At 42.8% G+C, this 23446-nt stretch overlaps 1 protein-coding gene across 1 annotated transcript in view; it reads left to right on the forward strand.

The window, feature by feature from the left end:
- The window catches only part of KIAA1841 (KIAA1841 ortholog), a 60585-nt gene that overhangs the window by 11432 nt on the left and 25707 nt on the right, over positions 1-23446 (forward strand). Inside the window, exons 5-12 of the mRNA XM_006880946.1 lie at positions 5151-5209; positions 9140-9300; positions 11924-12010; positions 12106-12216; positions 14780-14903; positions 15743-15895; positions 21263-21408; positions 22497-22596. Coding sequence (XP_006881008.1) covers positions 5151-5209; positions 9140-9300; positions 11924-12010; positions 12106-12216; positions 14780-14903; positions 15743-15895; positions 21263-21408; positions 22497-22596 — 941 coding nt within the window. The remainder of the gene's footprint in view (positions 1-5150; positions 5210-9139; positions 9301-11923; positions 12011-12105; positions 12217-14779; positions 14904-15742; positions 15896-21262; positions 21409-22496; positions 22597-23446) is intronic.

The raw sequence follows: 23446 nt of genomic DNA on the forward strand, positions 1-23446 counted from the left end.
GAGACAGTGCGATTGGCACAGGATAGAGCAGGGTTTAGGGCTGTTGTACATAGGGTCGCTATGAGTCACAAACTACTCGACGGCACATAACAACAACAACAAATCTCACCGGAGGACGTGGCCCATTTTTCTCCCCCAGAGCAGCTAGCAGATTTGAACTATCTGCCTTTTGAGGTGACAGCGCAGCTCCTTACCCTCCAGACCACCCTAACCACTAGAGCTGTAGTAAGATACTATTTGTCTTTTCCATTGTATTGACTTTTGCTCAGATAGTACAAAAGTAGCGATGTGTAAAACTGTTGGGATGTTAGCATGACTCAGACTGGACTAGTGTGTATTCTTGGTCACTGTGCACTCAGAGTTAAAAGGGAAAATTCAAAGGCAGACGCTTCCTTGGTGAAGCAGTAACAGTTACTCATTTTAGCAAATTTTGACCCGTAATTGTACATCTTGGTAGTCTTCTGTGTGAAGATACGGGAAATGTGCTTCTCCTGCACACAGCAGAGGGTGCTGGTTAGGGAGCGCTGGTGGCCTAGCGGCATAATGCTACACTGCAATCCCGAAGGCGTGTGGTTCGAATCCACTAGATGCTCTGTTGGAGAAAGAGGTGTGGTCTCCTCTGGTGCCAGTCAGATCCGATTCAACACAAAAAAGGGGGGGAGGAGAAAAGACAAAGTGCGTTAATTGTCTTGAGGAAACACTTGTGCGGCTGCTTGAATTGCTAGCTAAACTAGGTGCCCTTTTAAAAAGTATGAACCATTTTACTTGAAAGAAGGACTGGCAAACAGACAGTGGTTACATTTTCTTGAAAATGGACGGTGCTGTATGGTCCTTGGATGAAAATACTCAGAATCACTGCCGTTGAGTTGGTTCTGACTCTGCAGCCTTCCCCAGGGTTTCTGAGGTTTCATTAACAGGAGTGCACTGTCCGTCTTCCTCCCTTGGACTTGAACTTCTGGTGTCTCAAAGACACCTGGTTTTTGGGTTAGCGGCATAGCTTGATATGAATGCCCCGCCTTAGGAAAACAGTTGACGGAATTTGTTGCTGACGATAAAATGCAAACTTGCACGTAAAAATCAATTTTTAAAAACTTGTCTGTGGTGTCATGAGCTGCTCCATGGTTATGGAGTTTTCTGATCATTTTGATCTGGCGATGGGATCTGACGAGATCATGTTAATGAATACCTGGCATTTCGGTCCAAGCTCAGTGACGGAGTCAGTATTTACCACCTGAGCAGAGTGGCTCATTGACGTTGAGTTGGAACCTCCAGCAGCTGGTTTCCAAGGCTGAAAGGTGCAAAGGCGATGTTGTCACTGGCACACTGAGACCTGCAGGGAGGCGTCTCCTTTGACCTGAGGTCTAATTCTCTAGAGATGACTCTTCCGGAGCTCCATGGGTTTGATGCAGTCATCCATGGACGAAAGAACAAGACAAAGTGCAAGTTAAAGCAGTGCATCTTGATGTTCCAAAATCAAGAATGTTTATTGATGCTTTTCACATTCCATAATACAGCTAAGCTGGACGTTGACAATATTTACAGCAAAAAGATGTTTTTGTTTTTAATGGGGGAGATATAGTTGGTTTGTTGTTGTTGGTTTTTTTTTTCCTAAAACTATGTGAGGAGTACTGAAGAGCAACGATGTCAGTCTGGAGACTAAGGTACCCCTGAACCAGGATGTAATCTTTGCAATTACTTGTGCATCAGAAAGCTGGACAGTGAAGGAGAATTGATGCCTTTGAGCTGTGGTGCAGGAGAAGAGTATTGAATGTACCATGGGCTGCTAGCAGGACAGACAGGTTCATCCTAGAGAGGGTGAGACCAGGCTGCTCCTTGGAGGCAAGGATTCTGAGGCTTCGTCTGACATACTTTGGACATGTTGCAAGGAGGGACCAGTCCTTGGAGAGGGACATCATGCTTGGGAGGGTGGAGGGACAGCGCAGGACGGGAAGAACAGTGCAGGACGGGAAGACCCTCCATGAGATGGATTGATTCAGTGACTGGGGTAATCGGGATGGATGTGTCAGAGGCAATGCGATTGGCACAGGATAGAGCAGGGTTTAAGGCTGTTGTACATAGGGTCTCTATGAGTCGCAGGCAACTTGATGGCACATAACAACATGTTAGGAGGGGCCCTTCCTTGGAAAGACGCGCTGTTCTTGGAATAGTGGAGGGTCAGCGAAAGAGAGGAAGACCCTCACCGAGATGGGTTGACAGAGTGACTGTAACAGTGGGCTCGTGTAAAGCAGAGATGGTAAGGATGGCACGGGATGGGGGTGCATTCAGACCCGTTGTTCATAGGGAGTGCTGGTCGATTCGTTGGCACCTAGCACAACAACAACAACATTTTCTGTGTTCCTGTTTAATCTTGTTATTTTTTTTAAAGAACTGCATATTTTAATTCTTAGGTTTTAATTTCTGACATCATACGTAGAAAGATATAAAATACCCCTAGAAGGGAGCTCTGGTGTAGTCAGTAAGGAATTGGTGGTTCTAACCCACCAGTCGCTCCTCAAGAGAAAGATGGGCAGTCTCCTCCCATGCAGATCACGGCTTCTGAAACCCTGCTGGAGGGTCAGCTATGAATTGGTTCCCACTCGATGGCAATGAGGTTCAATTTACTCTGCAAAGTCCTTGGGTTCGCAAAGGGTTAAGAGCTCACCTAATGGAAGGCCTTCCAGAAATTCCAATCCAGCCAGTGGCCCCTCATTCTGCTTCTAGAGGTCTTGAAAATTCCACAGTGCGAGTTCTGTTCAAGACATGGGTCTTCATGCGTCAATAACAACTCTTGATATGGTGTGTGGCTTTAGGGTTCACAGTTGTTAATTCACAGTTGGAGACCAAGAGTTTGAAAAATGATGTTCTCTTAACAAAAATGATTAAGAATAGTCGCTAAATAATCTTTGAGTTGGGGAACTCTGGCAGTCTGGTCGGTAGGGAGTTGTACTGTCAACCCAACAGTGGTACGTTTGAATCAGGAGAAAGATGGGCTTATCTTATCCCATGTGGTTTACAGCCCCCCAAAACCTGCTACAAGTTCAGCTATGAGATGCTTCCTACTTGACTGCTCTGCATTTGAGTTCTTTTGAGCTTTAATCTCTGATTGAGTAGAGATTTGATAAACGATAACTCTTGTGGTTTAGTGAAAATCATGGTGTGTACTGGAATTGTTATTTACAATAGTTCTAAAGTATGAGGGGCGCTCTAGTGGCCTAGTGGTAAGGAGTTACACTTGGTGTTGTTGTTGTGTCCTGACCGGAACCGACCCATCGCTGACGCTCTGGTGGGTTTTCAGAGGCAGTTAATCACACGGGAGGACCACCCGGTGATGGTGTATATATGTGATGAAAAGGGACACTTTTTCTTTTTTAAGCCTATTTTGTGTGTAGAATAAAGATTAAAGGTGTGAAGTAATATTAGTCATTCTTACATTTGAACATAATCCAGTGGCCACAGATGTCAACTTGTAAGAAACAATATTGATTCTAAAAAAAAAAAAAGAAACAATATTGATTCTAAGCAAGGAAACTCCTAAAGTGCTTAATTAAGCCTAAAAATCCTGCACACTGGTTCTCCTCCGGGATGGTGTACGTGACAGTTACTTTGAGAAGCTTTCTCACCACTTCTGTTTTCTCGGCACTACGTACATTTTGAACATGGAATCAGGGATTACCTCTTGGGAGATGTGAGCTCAGGTGGCTGGGTGGTTAAAGAGTTGCACTGCCAGCCTAAAGGCGTGTGGTTCGATTCCACCAGCTGCTCCGTGGAAGAAAGAAAGGTCTTCCCTTGAGCTTTACAGCCTCTGGAGGGTCTGGTGGGTTATGACTCAACAGCACGCAGCCACATTTGAGAAGAGATTGAGGTTACTTGTGTTAAGCGTTGCTTGGTTCTTTATTTGCTAAGTGCTTGGGCGTGTTGTGGAATCATCCCAGCTCACAATGACTCTGTGTGGCCGAGTGGAACTTCACCACCGGGATTCCAAGCCTTAATTCTTACACAAAGGAGCCCTGGGGGTGCAATGGTTAGTCACGGGGCTGCTGCCTGTGAAGTTGTGGTGAACCCGGCAGCAAGCTGCAGGCGAAGATGTAGTCATCTGCCTCCATAAGGACGGTGGTGATGGTGGTGGTGGTTCTGTTGACTCGGAACCAGTCCATAGCTGACCCGCCAGCAGGTTGACCGAGGCAGTGAATGAATTGCACAGGAGGAGTTTGCCCATCCTTCCCCCACAGCCGCTGGTGGATTTGAACCGCGTGTCATCTGGATTGCAGCCCCGCTTCTCATCACTAGGCCACCAGAGCTCCCTGGAAAGCCCAGAGGGCAGTTCCACCCTGTCCTGTCGGGTTGCTCGGGGTGGGAACTGGCTTCTCACAAGTCAGGAGCAGATCACCCCTGCCTCCTCGCACAACGGGCTAGCAGCTCAGCCCTTAGCCCTTCCATCACCAGGATTCCTTGTGGGTACTTACAGGGGATAAGAATCACAGTTTTGTTTTCTTTTCCTTAAATATATTACACAGGAGACAATATTAACTCCTTGTCCCCTGCCCCCTTAAAAAGCATGCATATACACACACACTCCACACCCCCCCTCCCTCCCATGGAGCAGACTCGGTGATGTCACTGCCCTGTCGGGCTCCGAGGCTGTGCCTCACGGACTCCCACACACCACCCCCCTTCCCATCTGTACCTCTGGCTCGTTCGTTCTACTCTTAGGAAATGGCTTCATCACCTATAAAGTCATGAATTTTAAAAGTCTCTTTCAGAGACTTAAAAGTATTTGTTCATAAGCACTGAACTTTTCTGACATAGCATCACTTGTTGCAGGAACTCTCATTAGTACGTTTAAGAAATTTCTCAGAGGGGTCACTGTACTTGATGAGTCAAAGTTCCAGTTTCGTTCTCTCTTTTCCCTGGTTTAATTAAGGACATGTTTCATTATCATTGCCTGGAGCCTTTTACTTTATACGGATCTAATCCCAGAGAAAATTTACTGGCCATTTTCTCTGTATTCCAGGTTTCAAGATGGATTATCTTTGATTCATACCTTACCTTCTGGGGAGATTGAGTTGCAAATAAAAAAGGAAAAAAATCATTTTTTAATTAACAACCAGGAAAAAAATTATTTCTCTCTCTCTCCCTCTTTTTTTTTTTAGAGCCAGGAAATGTCATTTCTATTCTTATTTCTTCAGAGTTTTTGAAAATGGATTCATTGGTAAGTATTAATATTCACCTTTGTTAACAAGTACGCTTTGATTTTTCTTTCAAATATCTAGAAAGCACAAAGGTGTTTACTAAAATAGTTGTTAATTCTAGAGTGAGTTCATTAGAAAGAATAGCTCATATTTGAAAATACTTTCTTTTGTTGAGGCGGGATTAAGACCACAGTGTGTCTTACACATGTATGTTACATGTATAAACTAAGCATTTAAACCTTAAAGAATATTTAGTTGTTGTATGAGATGAAATGAAACAATTCTCTTTATCCAAAAAGAGATTGTACTCTAATTTAAATGAAAAACTTAACTGGAGAACTTTTTGTTACACTATTTAAATTGTTCAGGTGTGTTTTGCTGTGTCTTCACAGTTGAGGAAATAAGAAATGAATACCTAAGTATTATAATCATTTACAGTGTATGTTTGTCAGAGATGCTAATGTCTGTTGTTTAAGAGGAATTGATAGCACATAGAAGCACATTGTATCTGTAGAGACATTTCAGGTTCTTAACATTTTTCCTCTGTATTTAATAGATTTACTTATTTACATGTTCTTGAGGTTTTATTGTAAATAAATGCTTGCTTTTAACTCCTGATTGTGTGGGAGTGCCAAGCACACAAGGTGGGTACTCCTTTACTCTATTAGCAGCGGTGAAGCTTTTGATTGTTTAGGCTACAATTAGTTCGCTGGACTCTTTCTCTTCCTCAGCCTTCCCTATTTAGTCAGCTAATATTAATTACCTCACAAAAGAGTTAGAGGAAAAAGCATGTAAAAACTAAGAGTCCTTTGATATCCAAGCCCGAGAGGGATAATTCTTATGCCATGAACCAAAATTGCTTAAGAATGCATTATTCGAGGGAGCTCTGGTGGCCTAGTGACAAGAAGCTGTACTGTAATCCCAGAGGTACGCAGTTCGAATCCACCAGCTGCTCTGCTGCAGAAGGAGGGGCAGTCTCCTCCTGTACCAGTCAGATCCGATTTGACAGTACACACACACAAAATAATAAAATAATTTTTTAAAGAAAATGCCTTATTAGTCAGTGCTAGTTATTCATTCATCTGACCGCTGACCCTCTAACGGATTTTCAGCGGCAGTGAATTGCACGGGAGATTCCCACCTTTCTCCCGTGGAGCCGCTGGTGTGGGTTTGAACCACCTGCCTTTGAGTTGGCAGCACAACTCTTTACCACTAAACCACCAGCATTCCTTATTGAGTCTATAGGCTGAGCAAATGATCAGGAAAGATGTAGTATACAAAGAAGAACCTGGCACCAGAATTGGAGGAAGAGTCATTAACACCCTGTGGTGTGCTGATGACACAATCTTGCTTGCTGGAAATGAAGAGGATTTAAAGCACTTAATGGATAAAAGCCCAAGAATTGGACTTAAGGTGGCAAGCACAGCTCTTAACCACTGGGCCACCAGAGCGCCATACGGTGTGGATTACATCGCAAAATACAGCAAGCAAAACCCCTCACAACCAGACCACCAAGCATCATCATGATAAACAGAAAATAGTGACGTTATCAAGGACTTCATTTTATTTGGATCCACAGTTAACACACATGGAAGCTGTAGGCAAGAAATTAAACAAGCTATTGTTGGACGAATCTGCATTAAAAGACACATGATGTAAATGAAAGATTGTATAAGACACAGTTAAAAAAACAAAAGACCTCGTTCAAGCATTCAAAAGCAACGATAACACTTTGGGGACTAAGGTGCAGCTGACTGAGCCCGTGATATTTTCCTTTGCTTCATAAGCCCATGAATGCTGGAAAGTAACTAGGGAAGAGTGAAGACTTGATGCCTTAGAATTACGGCATTGGCAGAGAATATCAAGTGGACCACGGATGACTAGAAGAACAGACGGACCATGGACGACTAGAAGAACAGACGGATGTTTCTTGGTTGCAGAACAGCCAGAATGCTCCTCGAAGTGAGAATGGCAGCATTTCATCTCACATCCTCTACAGACATGTTATCAAGAGAGGGCGGTGAGCTGGAGCGGCAGCAGGAAGAGGAAGACCCCAGATGAGAAGGATTCGCAGAGCGGCTGCAGCCATGGCCTCACACAAAACAGCAGCGTTTGCAGAGGTGTCCCAGGGCTGTGCACTGTTTGACTCCCTCCCACAGCGTCACTCTGAGTCAAGCAGCACAGGGGCACCTCACAGGTTCCCCCCAAGCTGCAGTTTGTCCCTCAAAACCCACATTCTCCGTGAAAAGTGAAAAAACTTCAAGTTCTCAGCGAGGGAAGAAGATCATAACATAACTGAGAATCAACATCGCTGAGAAAAAGTCATGAATTGACCCGGTGTTTTAAGTTTGCACCCAGAGAAATGGAGACTTAAAATTATCTTTAAGTCCAAGTATAGAGACATGGCTCTGCGCTCTTGAGTTTGATTTATACCTGCGATATCCATGTAGCATTGGGAGCTCTGGTGGCCTAATGGCAAGAAGCTGTACTGCAATCCTGACGGCATGAGGTTCCAGGCTACCAACTGCTCTGCAGGAGAAGGATAGGCAGTCTCCTCCCGTGCAGTTAACAACCTCTGAAAACCACTGGAGGGTCAGCTATGGGTTGGTTCTGACTCTACGGTACTTAACAACAACAACAACATCCATGTAGGATAATTACCACATAGGGTTTTAAATAGTCCAAGAAAGTGAAAGCATTGTTTTTTCCAATTATGTGCATATATTTTTACGACTTTAAACCACCCCACGGTAAGAAGCCAGGCTGCAGTCTTAAAGGCATGAGGTTTGAATCTACCAGCTGTTCCATGGCAGACAGATGGGCAGTCTTCCTGTACAACTAACAGCCTCTGAAAACCCGCTAGAGGTCAGCTATGAGTCAGTTCCAACTTGACATCACGTAACAACACCGCCACTTTTGAGCAAAAGGGAGAGGCAAAACACAGTGCATTGCAATACATGGATAAGGCCTCTCCCCCCCATTCATATACATTGTGTTTTATACAATCTTTCATTTACATTATGTTTCATATAATCATTTATTATATTCTATTTTGCATTATTTATACTAGTTTATTTACAAAATTCTAATGCCTTGTTTTACATACCAGATCCTTCCCATTTCCCTCATCCCCCCCCCGATCAAATTGTGTGACCCCATGATTAATCCTCCCCACCCGCACATTCTCACCCCTCTACTTCCACCCTCCACCCCCTTGGCTCCTCATACTCATTCTACAATAATGGTTTTATACAGTATTTGTCCTTATGGGACCGAGTTATTTCACCATCTCACTCCAGTGGCAGTGGCAAAGTTTTAACAGTACACCAGTACAGCAAGTAGTAAATGTTTGGAGAGTGTGTGGTGAGATAGGAACTCTTATACATTACTGATGGAATTGTGGAATGGTACAACCATTCTGGGAGACAGTTTGGTGCTTTCTCAAAAAGCTAAATATAGAAATTCCATATGATTCAGCGATTCTGTTGCTTGGTATAAACCCCGAGAAAATGAGAACTGAAGCACAAATAGAGACTTGTGATCCAGTGTTCATCGCAGTGTTACTCACTTTCACAAGAATATGGAAGCAGCCCACATGTCCAACCACAAACGAATGGATTGAGAAATTATGGTACATTCACAGAATGGAATACTACACAGCACGCAGGAGTGATGATTTTGTAAATTACTGCCTAACTTGGGAGGGACTGGAGAGCATTATGGATAAGGCTTTTAGCAACTTTCCATCTTTGAAAAATGCTTGTTATTAATTAATGCTACAATTAATTAATTCATTAATTAATTAAAGCTAAAAACAGCTTTATTAAGGGGGCTTCTGGGCGGGGTTCTTTGGTCTGGAGAGAGAGAGACAGGCAGAGAGACAGACCAGGGAAATACCACCTTAATGCTAATTCTTTTTAACAGTATTTTTTTTGTTCTCTGTTTTTCAGGTCGAACAGTGCATTCAGTATTGCCACAAAAATATGAATGCCATAGTCGCTACCCCGTGCAACATGAACTGTATTAATGCAAATCTTCTTACACGGATAGCTGATCTGTTCACCCACAATGAAGTGGATGATTTAAAGGACAAGAAAGATAAGTTTAGAAGGTATTTTTTTTCTCCTTAGAGAGAAAGGTGTTCCTTTCTTTTCCCACATGGCAAGGATACAGTGGGATATCATGAGCTCCACCTTCAACAACTTTTATGTTTTAATACAGCTTTGAGTTTCTTGGAGTCCTTGACAAATGTAAACTTTTTTTTAATTTTATGTGTGTGTGTGTGTGTGTGTGTGTGTACCATCAAATCAGATCTGACTGGTACAGGAGGAGATTGTTCCTCCTTCTCCAGCAAAGCATCTGGTGGATTTGAACCATGCACCTTCTTGCCACTAGGCCACCAGAGCTCACCGACAAGTGTAAACTTTTTAAATGCTCTGCTGCTTACTCTGAAAGATGGGGGACCCACCCAATGGTGTTTTGGAGGAAAGGCTTGGGGATCTTCCAGAAAATTAACCATGAAAAACCCTATGAAAGAAAATTCTTCCTGGCACTCATGCGAGCGCCATGACTCAAAGTTGATTCTGTGGCAGTAACTGATTTTTACAAAGACGCATTCCACATCATGAGTTCTTTTCATTTACCTGAATATGTGGTATCAAGATATCGATGCAGATTTTGGTAGTAAACATGTCTGTAAGACTATGGTTATGTTTACAAGGTAATTTTTGTTAAGAATATGGTTATGTTTAGACGGTAATTTAAAAAAATTTCATTTTTAACCCGTTGTTTTTCTGTTAGAGATTTCTGTAGAGTGGTTTTTAGTGCATTAAAATTGACCCAGAGCTCAAGATAAAAATTGGTAATTATTTTTTGCACAGTGTACATAAGAGATTATTATTTATGGTTGTGAATTATGTCAATAATGATAAGATATAAATGGAAAGAGTGGCCTGAGATGAGGTAAGCCGTGGTGGTGGCATTTAAGGGCTGTTTGGCTGAGGCAACTTTGCTCTAAGTGTGATTGGAAGCAAAGGAGTGATATGATCTAATTTTGTTTTCAAAGATCATCCCAGTTGCTGTGTGGGGAAGAGATTTTAGAGGTATTATAATTAAATGGAAAAGAATGAGGAGGGTAGTGTAGTCTGCTGAGATGACAGGATGAATGGAAATAGTGGGGCGGGTAACAAGTAGACGGATTCAGGATATCTTAGAAAGATTTAACAGATGTGTGAAGGAATGATGGGATGAAGGAAAGAATTCAAGGATAATTACTGGGCTTTGAGCTTGAGAGAGGAAAGTTTTTGAAGGGCAGGATTCAAGTGATGTATTTGGACATTATGAAGATTAGGTAAGGTGCTTATGGAACATTCTTGGAAGCAGGAGTGACATCCACTTTCTAAACCACATGCCTCTGGAAACTCTATGAATTTTGATAAGTGACAATTGTTACAGGAAGGTTTCAGGCCTTTTGTTCACAAGGTCTCTGTGAGTCGTCCCCGACTTGATGGCAGTCAACAATAATGGGACTTTCTGGTGATAGTACTGGATAGTACTGGTGAGACTGGAGGATACTTGAATCTAGAGTCACGGTCAGAGGGAGGTCTGAACTCAAAATAGGTAATGAAGACCATAGTGTGGTTTGTGTTCTGCTCAAGAAATCTTTACCTCCCTAATGAGAGTGAAGATGTTCTTCTCATTTTTTCTGTTGCCTCAGTCTTGTGTTTATTGTTGGTATTATGAGGTAGGTGTTAGCATTCGCTTTTCCATATGGTTGTCTGGTTGACAGGACACAGTTTACTGCTCAGGCCCTCCTCTCCCACGGGGTCTCAGCCATACGCTGTAAGTCATGTACTGTATGCAGGAGTCTTCCTGACTTCCCTGTTTTGTTCTATTGCTAGGCTTATATAAGTAACAAACTCAGTTATTTTAATGGCATTTTAATATTTGTTGTTGTTATGTGCCATCGAGTCGCCTGTGACTCATAGTGACCCTATGTACAACAGCCCTAAACCCTGCTCTATCCTGTGCCAATCCTATTGTCTCTAACACACCTACCCCCATTATTCCAATCACTGAATCAGTCCATCTCATCGAGGGGCTTCCTCTCTTGCACTGTCCCTCCACCCTCCCAAGCATGACATCCCTCTCCAAGCACTGGTTCCTCCTGGCAACATGTCTATAGTATGTCAGACGAAGCCCCAGAATCCTTGCCTCCAAGGAGCAGCCTGGTGTAACCCTCCTCTCCAGGACGATCCTGTTCATTCTACTAGCAGTCCATGGTCTATTCAACACTCTTCTCCAGCACCACAGCTCAAAGGCATCAATTCTCCTTCTATCATCCCTAGTCACAGTGATGCATAACAAGTATTGCAAAGACTATGGCCTGATAAGAAAGCATTAAAAGATAGATAGCAAGCACTTGTTTTCCTTATAAAGAGATTTCTTGACCAGGCACTTCTCATTAGTAGGCTTGCTTGCATAAGTGTTGTTCGTTAACTGCTCCTTATAGCGACCCTATGAACAGCAGGTGGGAACATTGCCGGGTCCTGTACCATCCTCACAATGTGTTAGCAACTTCCGGTAACACACAGTGTGTTGGCAACTTCCAGAGAAAAGCACTCTGAGGTTCCTTAAATCTTCCTGTACCAGATACGCCTACAGATCAGTGTTTGTTTTGTTTCACTTGAGTTAAATGTAGAAAATTAATTTGTTGGCCATTTGTCATTGAATAGTAAACTTTTTTGTAAGAAGATTGAAAGGCTATTCGATCCTGAGTACTTGAACCCGGATTCTCGGAGTAACGCAGCCACGTTATACAGGTATGGTGACACATCCTTCCGCGTGCCTCATGTCACGAAATGCTTCACCACACCTAACACTTTCTTCACTATCTTATACTCTCTGTGTATTTCAGATGCTACTTGTGTAAGAAACTTTTAACAAAGGAAACAGAAAGAAGAATTTCTTGCATTCCTGGAAAAATCAATGTGGATCAACATGGAAATATTATCTATGTTCACCTAAGGTGTAGTGAAAATAAAATGTCTTTGTAAATGTACATTTAAAAAAATTAATGTAAATTTTTGATGTAGTTATACAAGGGTAACTATACCTATAAAGAAATTCTGGTGGCCTAGTGGCAGGAAGCTGCAGTGCAGCCCCAGAGTCACATGGTTCGAATCCGTCAGCTGCTCCGTGGGAGAAGGATGGCAGTCTCCTCTCGTGTAATTAACCGCCTCTGAAAACCCACCGGAGGGTCAGCTGTGGGTCAGTTCCAACTCAGCGGTACCCAAGAACAACAATAATATCAACATCATTGAAATATATAAAGAGACTGAATTTATCTTTATGTTAATTTTTACAACTGAGGAAATTGATATTTAAAATGGGTTTTTTCATAATCTAGTCCATCATATTTTGTAAGTATCCCTTTAGTACATAACCCCTGTCTTTTCCCCTTTTAAACACAAAACAAGTTTTCATTTTTAATTGGGGGAAGGGATTGCTTTAAATTAGAACAGTATTTCAAGACGGCAGATAGTCTCGGACAATATCCTGCTAATTAAGAATGTGTCCAAAGTGGGAATATTGGACTCATATTTACAGCTATGTTGTTTAAGTAACAAAGTGAATGAATAGATCAAATAGGCAAATGATCACGTGGTTAAAACAAACAGAAATGAAGGTACATGTGACCATGACATGTTCTGTGAAATAGGTTGTGTGACGTGGACTTTGCATAAACCTCCTAGTAAAGGCTTTTGGAAGCCTATACTCCCTGTTGTCCTCATCGCCACTGCCCTTGCTGGTGGGACAGCTAGCGGAGGCCAGAGGAGAGAGTGGAGGCAGCGGAGGAGGCGTGGGTGGGAGTCCAGCTTTGAGTGGCACCAGAGCGCCTTAACGTAAATCATTTTCATTCCTTCTCGTGACCATCCTGTCAGAACTGATGCCAACCGACTCTTAGCTGACTTCCCAGAAGCTTTTTGGAGGCTGTGAGTTGCATGGGAGCGGCTGACGGGTTCAAACTGCTAGCAAGTCACCTTGTTTGGGTTGAGAGCAGAACCCCCTGTGGGGTGTGGAAAAGGCACTGAGATTACCCTCAACATTAGGGTTATTTTACGTTTTTTATTCAAAGATACTTTCTCTACTAGTCTCTTGTTGATATCTATAATGCTTTAAAAATTGCCTTCAAATAACTTTTAAAAACAGACTGTTCCTATGCAATACATAAGGATTGTGTTATTTCTCATGCTCCAGTTAAAAATAGCAAAAAGGTTAAAATAGAGATAAAAAGAGAATGGAGTTACGTATTACTGTGGCAGATTTGAGTTTAAGCTTTTGCTATTTTTTTTTAATTTAGTTTGTTTATTTTTCATTTCAATGAACATCTACAGAGATTTTGGAATTCCATTCATTCATTGTTGCACCCTTCTCCCCGCACACCCCCCCTCCCCCCGCTTTGCTCCTCTCCTTGAAAGCTTTTGCTATTTTTTTCCTTTATACATTACAAAATGTGCATTACCTTGTTGTTATTGTTGTTGAGTACAAGGCAGAACCAGTTCAAATAGGAATTGGCTCCTAACTGACCCTCCAGCGAGTTTTAAGAAGCAGGCAGTCATACAGGAGATGACCCATCTTTCACCCACAAATACATTCATGAAATGTTTAGAATTACTGGAAATAAATACAGTTATTTTATAAAAAATAGCATTTTAATAAAGATTTCCTTTAATATATGCTTGAGTCCCAATTGTTGGCAACCATCAAACTACATTTAACTCAAAACCCTTTCTAAATCCTAAGTCTTCCTCTCCTGTCCTGTCCCTCCAGCCTTAAAGTTTCTACTTTCTTAAAAAAAACACCAAAAGAACCCTTTCTGTTGTTATGTGTCGTCAAGTCGCCTGTGACTCATAGTGACCTGGTGTCCAGCAGCTCTGAACCCTTCCCTGCCCTGTGCCAGTCTCACTAATTCCAACACACCAACTCCCATTGCCCCAGTTACTGTAGCAATCCTTCTCATTTGGGGCCTTCCTCTCCTGCACTGTCCCACCACCCTTCCGAGCATGATGTCCCTCTCCAAGGATTGGTCTCTCCTGGCCACATGCCTAAAGAATGAGAGACGGAGCTTCAAAATCCTAGCCTCCAAGGAGAGACATGCTTTCATCCTCTCCAAAACAGACCTTTGTTTCCTTGGCAGTCCATGGTGTGTTCAAGACACCTCTCCAGCACCACAACTCAAAGGCATTGATTCTTCTGTCATCCTTAGTCATTGTCCAGCTCTCTGAAGCATAACAAGTAATTGCAAAGACCATAGACTGGATTAGGCACACTTTAGTCTCTAGACTGACATCGTTGCTTGTCAGCACTCTGGAGAGAACCAAAATATCTTTTCATACCTTCCTCTGTTAACCACAGAAAAAATTCCCAAAGGAAATGTTATTTACCTCACACTGTGGCTTACGCCACATTCATCATTTGGAGAAATGTTCTTGAAAAAATAAGACAAACTTGAAAATAATCTGTTTTTAAAAATTGTTTATGTTACGTGCTTGTAAAACAAGTCTAATAAGTGAGGCTCTCTTCCCCAGAGACAAGACTTGGGATGTTCACGAATATTTGAATAGTTTTTTTGAAGAACTGAAATCTTGGAGAGACGTGTACTGGCGTTTGTGGGGGACCATCAACTGGCTGACTTGCTCAAGATGCTCCCAAGTGAGTTCTCTCTTTTCTAAAATCTTTTCTGCAAATGCTAAGGGAGAGACCTTTTCCGTGCAGGCTGGTTAATGAGTGTATTGGATTCTGTTTGGACAATAGCTGACATCTCTTTAAAGAACCTAGTGGGGGGGAGAAATCTAGTTACAGTGCTTTTAAACATGGCTTATCTGCCTTCATTTTTCTGGCCCTCTTTTTTCTTCCTCTTTTTCTTTTTATTTCTGCAGTAATAGTACAGTAGTAACTTCTTGCTTAGCTCTTGGAAAATCAACAGATTTTAGGTGAAGAAATCCATTTTTTTCAGTGGGGGGAAAACCCAACATACTCATTTCCTCTTAATTATTTCTAGCCAAAAAAAAAAGATACTTTTTTTTCCAATGGCTTTAAATTTCTTTAGAAATCTAAAAGCATTACTGCAGACAGGGTGTTCGTAAGTGCCTTTATTACAACAACTATGTGCCCAAAAGTTTTTTGTGCTTTGTTTGAGAAAAGTCTCGTAAAAACACAAGGAAGCTTGATATCTAAAGGAACCTAGAAGAAACGCTTTTCTAGAATCAGGAGATTTTTGTAGGTCGCGTTCATTCCTGACCAGTCTTTCTTATAAAGCCATGGTCACACTCTGGTTTTAGAATGGTTCCATCACCACAGGAAGATCCTGTGCCCATAACTAGTTATTCTTCTTCCTCACCCAGGCATGTCTCCTTGGTGTGTCCATACGTTTTTCTTTCTGTACATTTGGTAAAAATAAAATGTACACAGTGTACGTAGTCTTTTGCAGTTTTGACACGTGTCCTTTCGTGTGGAAATAAGGCTGGATTTGGCTTGTTTCTTGTCTCCAGGCTTTTCTGTGCATTGAATTTTCGCACTGCCAGTATCATTCGGAGGCAGTGGTGTACCCCGCGGCAGCCAGTTCCCTGGGGACTGTGGGCACTGGAATCTATCCCTGCTGTAACCAGAAGGTTCTGCGGTTTGATCCCACTCAGCTCACGAAGGTAAATCTGGAATGTGACTCGTTTATGACTAGCACTCGGCATCGCACTTTTGATTGTAGCTGTCTCCCCTGGTGCTCTAAAGGAGTCTAAGCTTAACACAGTCATGTAGGAAACACTTCAAATGATACTTGAATGTATACAGTAAAAAGTAGATGGTCTTCTCCACACCACCCCTCTTTCCCACACCTCTTTGGGAGGCAGGTACCATTAACAGTTTCCTTTCCAACTGTTAGGTAACTTTTTTTTTTCCTGAAAGAAGATCCTGGGACTTACATTGTTTGTTCACTCAGTGACCTATTTAGTTTGCCTTTGTGTCATTTTAACGAGCTGCTGTGTAATATTCCAGTGTATGCATGTATCACAGTTTATTTAACCGTTCTCCTGTTGGTGAATATTTAGGTTGTTTCCTTACTGATGATACCACAGTGATTACAGAGAACATCCTGTGCATTTATCTTGGTAGAATATGTGAGTACTGCTATATTTTAGGTTTCTGGATCACTAACACTTTTGAAAATGTTACATTATTAACTTTCAGGAGTGGATAAAAGGAGTCAGAAGCCCTTTGTTACCATTATCCACCCAACAAATAGAAAACAACAAAATGTGCCATGTAATGTGTAAAGCAAAGTTGTTGTTGTTGTTAGGTGCCGTTGAGCACAACTCATAGTGACCTTATGAACAGAAGATCTGAACCCCGTTCTGTCCTGCACCATCCTCACACTTCCTGACACACAAGAGCCCATTGTGGCAGTCACCGTGTCAGTCCACCTGGTTAAAGGTCTTCCTCTCCTTCGTCGACCCTCCACCCTACCAGCATCATGTCCCTCTCCAAGGAATAGCCCCTCCTAGCAACATGCTCAAAGTATGTGAGGTGAAGCCTCATCATTCTTGCCTCCAAAGAGCACTCCAGCTGCACCCTCTCCAAGATATACCTTTTTGTTTTCTCGGCCGTCCGTGGGATGGTCACTGCTCTTCTCCAACACCACAGCTCAAAGGTGTCAATTCTTTTCCTGTCATCCTTATTTCTTGTCCAGGTCTCAAATGCATAATTAGTAATCAGAAAGACTATGGTCTGAATCGGATGCACCTTAGTCCTCAAACTGACATCACTACTCTTCTATAATTTAGAAAGGTCCCTAAGTGCAGATTTTCCCAGAAAAATCTAAGAGCAGAGTAGCGTGTAAAATTCATTCCTGTCTTTAGAGAGCTTATAGTTCAGTCACTAATACTGACACAGGAAGAGGAAAAATATATAAAGCAATGTAAAATTGTACTTATGAGAAGTCTTTGAAGTCTCCTGAATTTGAACTAGTAGTTTGAACAGTAGCAGTGAGAATGATTTAGGGGTTTAGGAGTCCAAGGAGCTCTGGTGGCCTAGTGGTAAGACGCTGCGCTGCAGTCTCGAAGGCACACAGTTCAAATCCACCAGCTATTCCGTGGGAGGAGGACAGGCAATCTCTTCCCATGTAATTAACTGCCTCTGAAAACCCACCAGAGGGTCAGTTAATGGGTCGGTTCCGACTTGACAGGACACAGTTGATGCCTTTGTACTGTGGCGTTGGCCAAAGGGTATTAAATCATCAACGGATTACCAAAGGAGTAAACAAATCTGTCATAGAGGAAATGTCGCTAGAGTCCTTCTTAGAGGCAAGGATGTTTCTCATACTTCAGGCTTGTTATCAGAAAGGACCAGTCCTTGGAAACAGATGTCATGCTGGGGAAGCACAAAGGTCAGTGAGGGAGAGGTGAACTGACACAGTGACCGCAGCAGTCTGTTTGGGACTGTGACGGGGCTCACAATGACAGGACAGAATCGGGCGAGCTTCAGACCTGCTGTTCATAGGTTTGCTGTGAATAGTGGTTGACTTGAAGGCACCTAGCTAGCTCACAGTTGCAATCGCTAGAAGCCAACGTTGGAAAACTGTAGCAGCAAATGAGAAACTGTAGAAAGTGACAAAGAGAATGTAAACAAAAACCCATGGGAGGGCTGGAACTTCCAGGAACAGAAATTGAAGCTCCGTGACAAATGTAGCCACATATTATGCACAGCTGAAGAAGAGAAACCCAAAGAAACTATCCAGTAGGAAGCACAAAATAGAAATCGAAAAGGTCTAGAAACCTAGCAAGTACGTAGAGAAGCCTTTTAAAAAAAAAAAGTCAAAGTTTATTTTTCCTGAAAAATGCTTAAGAGAGGCGAGCTCTGGTGGCCTAGTGGCAGGAAACTGCACTGCAATCCCAGAGGTGCACGGTTCAAATCCACCAGATGCTCTGCCAAAGAAGGAGGAACAATCATTCGCCTCCTGTACCAGTCAGATCCAATTTGACAATACACACATAAAAAGAATGAATGCATGAATGAATAAATAAATAAATAAACATTATCTAAAAATGCTTAAGAGAGTTTAAAAAGGCCAAAGGAACAGAGACATCGAGGTTTGACAAACCTTATGCGTCAGAGAGTTGGACAATGACTTAGGAGGATAGAAGGAGAATTGATGCCTTTGAGCTGTGGTGCTGGAGAAGAGTATTGAGAATACCATGGACTGCTAGGAAAACAAACAGATTCATCCTGGAAAGGGTTAAACCGGGTGGCTCCTTGGAGGCAAGGATTCTGAGTCTCCATCTAACATACTTTGGACATGTTGTGAAGAGAGACCAGTCCTTGGAGAAGGACAACATGCTTGGAAGGGTGGAGGGACAGCGCAGGAGAGGAAGGCCCTCTATGAGGTGGATTGATTCAGTGACTGGGATAATCGGGATGGGAGTGTCAGAGACAGTGCGACTGGCACAGGACAGAGCAGAGTTTAGAGCTGTTGTGCATAGGGTCGCTATGAGTTGCAAGCAACCTGACCGTGCATAACAACAACCTACTGAGGCAGTCACCATCTGTGTCTCCGTTACTTCAACTTCATTCTCAATCAGGCAGCCCCTGAGCTTTCTCCCACTTGGAGACCAGACAATTCCTTCAAGTCCCTCATCTCATATATGTATCTCAGTCCCACAGTTATAGTGAGAAGGTTGCCACAAACACTCATCGGCATTGCAGTGCAGAAAGTTGGGTAATCTGGTCGCAGGAGCCCCACGGCCATTCCAGAAAACCCAGTAGTGAAGCTGGGTATTAGCCAGCCGCGTTGGCAGAGTTTATGTGAGGCTGGCAACTTAGAGAAGTTTTTCTCAGCCTCGTTTGTTAACTCTCCAGATTTGACCTCTGATGTGTTTGCCTCCTCGGCTTTTATTGCATTTAATGCCATAAAAGCAAAATACGTATGAATGATTGAAAGGAAAACCAGTTTGCACTGTAATCTTCCACTCAAGTAAAAATGAGAAAAAGACTAAATTGATAAATATTTACTCGTAAGAGTAATAAAACAGAAGTTACCACTGTAACCAGACCAGAGAAGTCTTAAGAATCATGCATGGGGGCGGGAGGGCTGGGCGGGGAGAGAAGTGCAGCAATGAATGAATGGAAATCCAAAATCTCTGTAAATGCTCATTAAAATTATTTTAGAAAAATATTTAAAAAAAATTCAGGTGGGGGGGGAAAAAAAAGAATCATGCAGACGTTGGGATGGAACCCGAAGGTGAGTTTTCCAGCAGTTCAGGTCGACCAGTGACTCCAAGAGAGAAAGATGGGCGGTCTCCTCCTGTGGAATTTGCAGCCTCTGGAAACCTGCTGAGGGTTCAGCTGTGAGATGAGTGAATGTGTGCATGAAATCACCACAGTTTTATCTTAAATGAAAAGTTAGGGACCATGTGCACTTAAAAACCTGCCGCACAAAGGTGGCGGTGACCACAGCTGGTCCTTTCCATTAAAAAAAAAAACAACAAAACCTGCCACACGTGAATGGGCACCACGTACGAAGGTGCTGCAGAGCACTGGGCACAGTTGACCTTTCCAGTAACAGATATGGGGACATTTAGGTATCCACATGGGGTAAAATACATTTGGACATCCGTCCCATACACTACACACACACAAAGCCTATATGTGAAAAGAAAACTAATCAAGCTATTAAAAGATAATATCATAAAGGAAGAGATTGATAAATCCAAGTATATCAGTCACATTAAATCAGTTGAAGCTATGAGGACAAACCCACAGGTAGAAGAGATTTTTAGCAACACCCGTACCTATAGAAGGCTCCTATTAAAAAGGTTGACAGTTCAAACCCATCCAGCAGATCTATTTTCAGAAGATTTGGAAACTGGAGTTCTTGTTAATGACTGTAAAGTCATCCACAGTGTCTTGTGAGCATGTGCTGTTGAGAATTTATTTTTAGAACACCCCTACAAACCAGTAAGAATAAACAGCAGTAGACATTTCATGTTGTCGTTGTTGTTATGTGCCGTCAGGTCACTTAATGACTCATAGCGACCCTGTGTACAACCGCTCTGAACTCTGCTCTATCCTGAGCCAACCTTATATTATCTCCGACACACCTACCCCGATTACTCCAGTCACTGAGAAATTGCATCCAAGAAAAAAAATCATACCATCCTCTAAACATAGGTGCTCAGCCTCCCCTGGGATTGGAAAAATGCACCTCTCTCATCTACCAGAAAGACTAAAATTGCAAAGTCCCAGTGTTGGTAAAGGAAGCTCTGGTAGCATAGTGGATAAGGAGGTGTGCTCCCAACCCGAAGGCAGGTGGTATGAGCCCACCAGCTACTTCATAGAGAAAGAGGGACAGTCTCTTCCCATGCACTTTACAGTCCCAAGTCAGCATCAGTGAGAGTGTTATTTACAAAGACGTGGAGTAACTGAAGTTCTCATATGCGGCCAGTGGGAATGTATTTGACATGTCTGTGTACCTGTTCACCCGGTAACATGCAAAAGAATGTTTATAGCCATATTTTTAAAAATAGCCCCCCCCAAAAAAAATAGCCCCAAACAGGAAACAACCCATCTGTCAACAGGAGAGGAAATAAATTGTGCTTATTCATACAGTGGAATTCTTTGCACTGAAGGGCAGGTTATTTTAACATGCAGCAACACGATTAAATTGCAAAAGCCGCATTTAACAAACAATTACAAAACTAAACCAAAGCATTCAGTGATGTGTCTTCAAGTTGTATAAGTATAAAATAAGACAAGGGTGTGATTGTCGTGAAAGTCAGGGGAGGTTAGCAGGGCTGCAGGGGAGGCATTTATGATGGAGGTGGGCATGGGGGCTCCTGTATCGTAACATGGACAGTGGTCGCACAAGGCTATTCCTGGGTATTGGCTTACGTGCATTCATGTCTCATGATCTTTTCACCATAAAACGTTGTCAAATGGTTGGTATGGCTGGGAAACAATAAAACGAAAGCATACGCTGATCTTTGAAGGCCTGTATCTCTAATTTAGTGTCTCTTACACGACAGGGCTGTAAAGTGAGGGACCACGTGGTCTCCCTCTGTGATGGAGGTGAAGGTGGGGATATGCTGTCCTGTCCGACCACTAGAATACTGGACGATCTGCTCAGTCACAAAGATGTCGTTGTTGTGCCTTTTTCTAAAGATACAGTTAGGTGAGAAAACACACGCATACCCCGTTAACCAGCCGCTGGACCAAAGCTAATTCCCTGGCTCGCATCTCAGATCCCCTGTCCTCGAGCATCATGGCTTCGAGAACTTCCCTGAAATTCCATGTTAGCTTAGTATAAAAGCAAACAAATGGTTTTTAAAGTGCTGCATGATCTCACAGTGCCCCAAAGAGAGAAAACTAGCAAAAGGGATCATTATTAGGGCGCTCTGGTGGCCTACTGGGTCAGGAGTTGCTCTGCCAGCCCACAGGCAGGTGGTTCGAATCCACCAGCAGCGCCACGGGAGAAAGATGGGCAGTCTCCTTCCATGGGATTTACAGCCTCTGCAAACCCACTGGAGTGTCAGCCGTGAGTCACTTCCAACTCCAAGGCAATGAGTTAGTGAGGTGTATCGGTGATGAAAACAATTAGGGACCCTTAATCCACTTTTTAGAGGAATTTTGTCAAGAATTTGAGAGGAAAAACTATTCAAAGGGAGCACTGGTGATTTGGGAGCTCTGGTAACCTAGTGGTAAGGAGCTGCGCTGCAATCTTGAAGACACATGGTTCAAATCCACCAAGCTGCTCTGTGGGAGAAAGATGGGCAGTCTCCTCCTGTGAGATTAAACTGCCTCTGAAAACCTGCTAGAGAGTCAGCTCTGAGTCGGCTCCGACTCAGCAGGACACAGCAATCCAATTTCTAAGTGTTTTAGTTCCTGCTAGCTTACGCCTTTCTGAAAGGTTTGATGCAAGTTGATGGGGAAGGTCTCTTCCCCCTAAGTTGGAACTCTCCGACTTCTGTCGTTGTGCATTTCCTTCATTGGTGTGCAGCGATCACAGGCTGTCAGGGGGATGTTGGCGAAGCCCTTCAGAGAGGAGGTTCCTACAGGAGGACTAGCAGTTCTTCACCCGGCAGGCTCACCCCCTTTAGGGTTTCTCCGTTAGGAGAATCCATAGCTGAGTTAAGAAATGTTAAGTGCTGGACTGACATACTTTATACTCAGGAACTGTCTTTCCCAAGAGTGACTTAAGAAACAGTCATCACACAATCTGCATTTTCAAATGTGGTGTTTTTTTTTCTCTTCTTCTTCAAGTGATGCTGGTGTTGGCCAGTATGAGGAAAAGGGTGTAGACTGTGATGGTTTTCTGGAGCCAAATATGCCGTGGGGCCCCAGAACCGGGGAGCTCAATGCTGTGAGTACCTGTTCTGTGTATTCTTTCTTTATAGAAACAGTTGATCCATTTAAGTGGAAATAAATCATTTTTATTCATCTAGCACTAACTGACTAATCATAGCAAGGTGTTATGCTGAATTAGTAGCACAACCAGAGGAATAAGGGAACTCTGGGGACCTAGTGGTAAGAAGCTGCATTGCAGTCCCAAAGGCACATAGTTCAAATCCACCAGCTGCTCTGTAGAAGGATGGGTAATCTCCCACGCCGTTTACCAGTTCTAAAAACCTGCTGGAGGGTTGGTTTCAACTCAATGGCAGACCACCACCACCAGAGTAATAGGACACATTCCTTACTCCTCAGTGAATACTAAATTTCAATTTAAGGGGAAAAATAATATGGTCTGACTGGTTTTCATTATCAACAGATAATAAAATGTAAGGACCGCAACTGCAGATAATCCCCAAATTAAAATGTTTTCACAATTCTAAGAGTTAACTCTTAGGACTGTCTCTGGAAATTTTTTTTTATATTAAAGTATATATTTTTTACATACTACATAATGTTGGAACACCATTTGCTAACATTATCATTTTCCTGTGAAACTCCAAAGGCAAAATTGGGGTGAGACTTATAAAAATACTGATAAAAAAAGACACTAATAATGAACATGAACGCCAAGAAATTAGGTATGCCACTTAGAGCTGGCCCTCCACGGAATGGTTGCAGTGGAACCTCAACTTGGGAAAACCTGCAGTCAGAATAGGATTTTTCTCAATCTCCATAATAGTCTATGTGTTTCCTACTGCCAAAGGGGCCCTTTAGAGTAGTGAGAGAAGATCTTCACCCTGAAACCCACAGCGTCCCTTTTC

Source organism: Elephantulus edwardii, unplaced genomic scaffold, assembly GCF_000299155.1.
Source record: "Elephantulus edwardii isolate Elephantulus edwardi_28Jun2011 unplaced genomic scaffold, EleEdw1.0 scaffold00011, whole genome shotgun sequence".
NCBI lineage: Eukaryota > Metazoa > Chordata > Mammalia > Macroscelidea > Macroscelididae > Elephantulus > Elephantulus edwardii.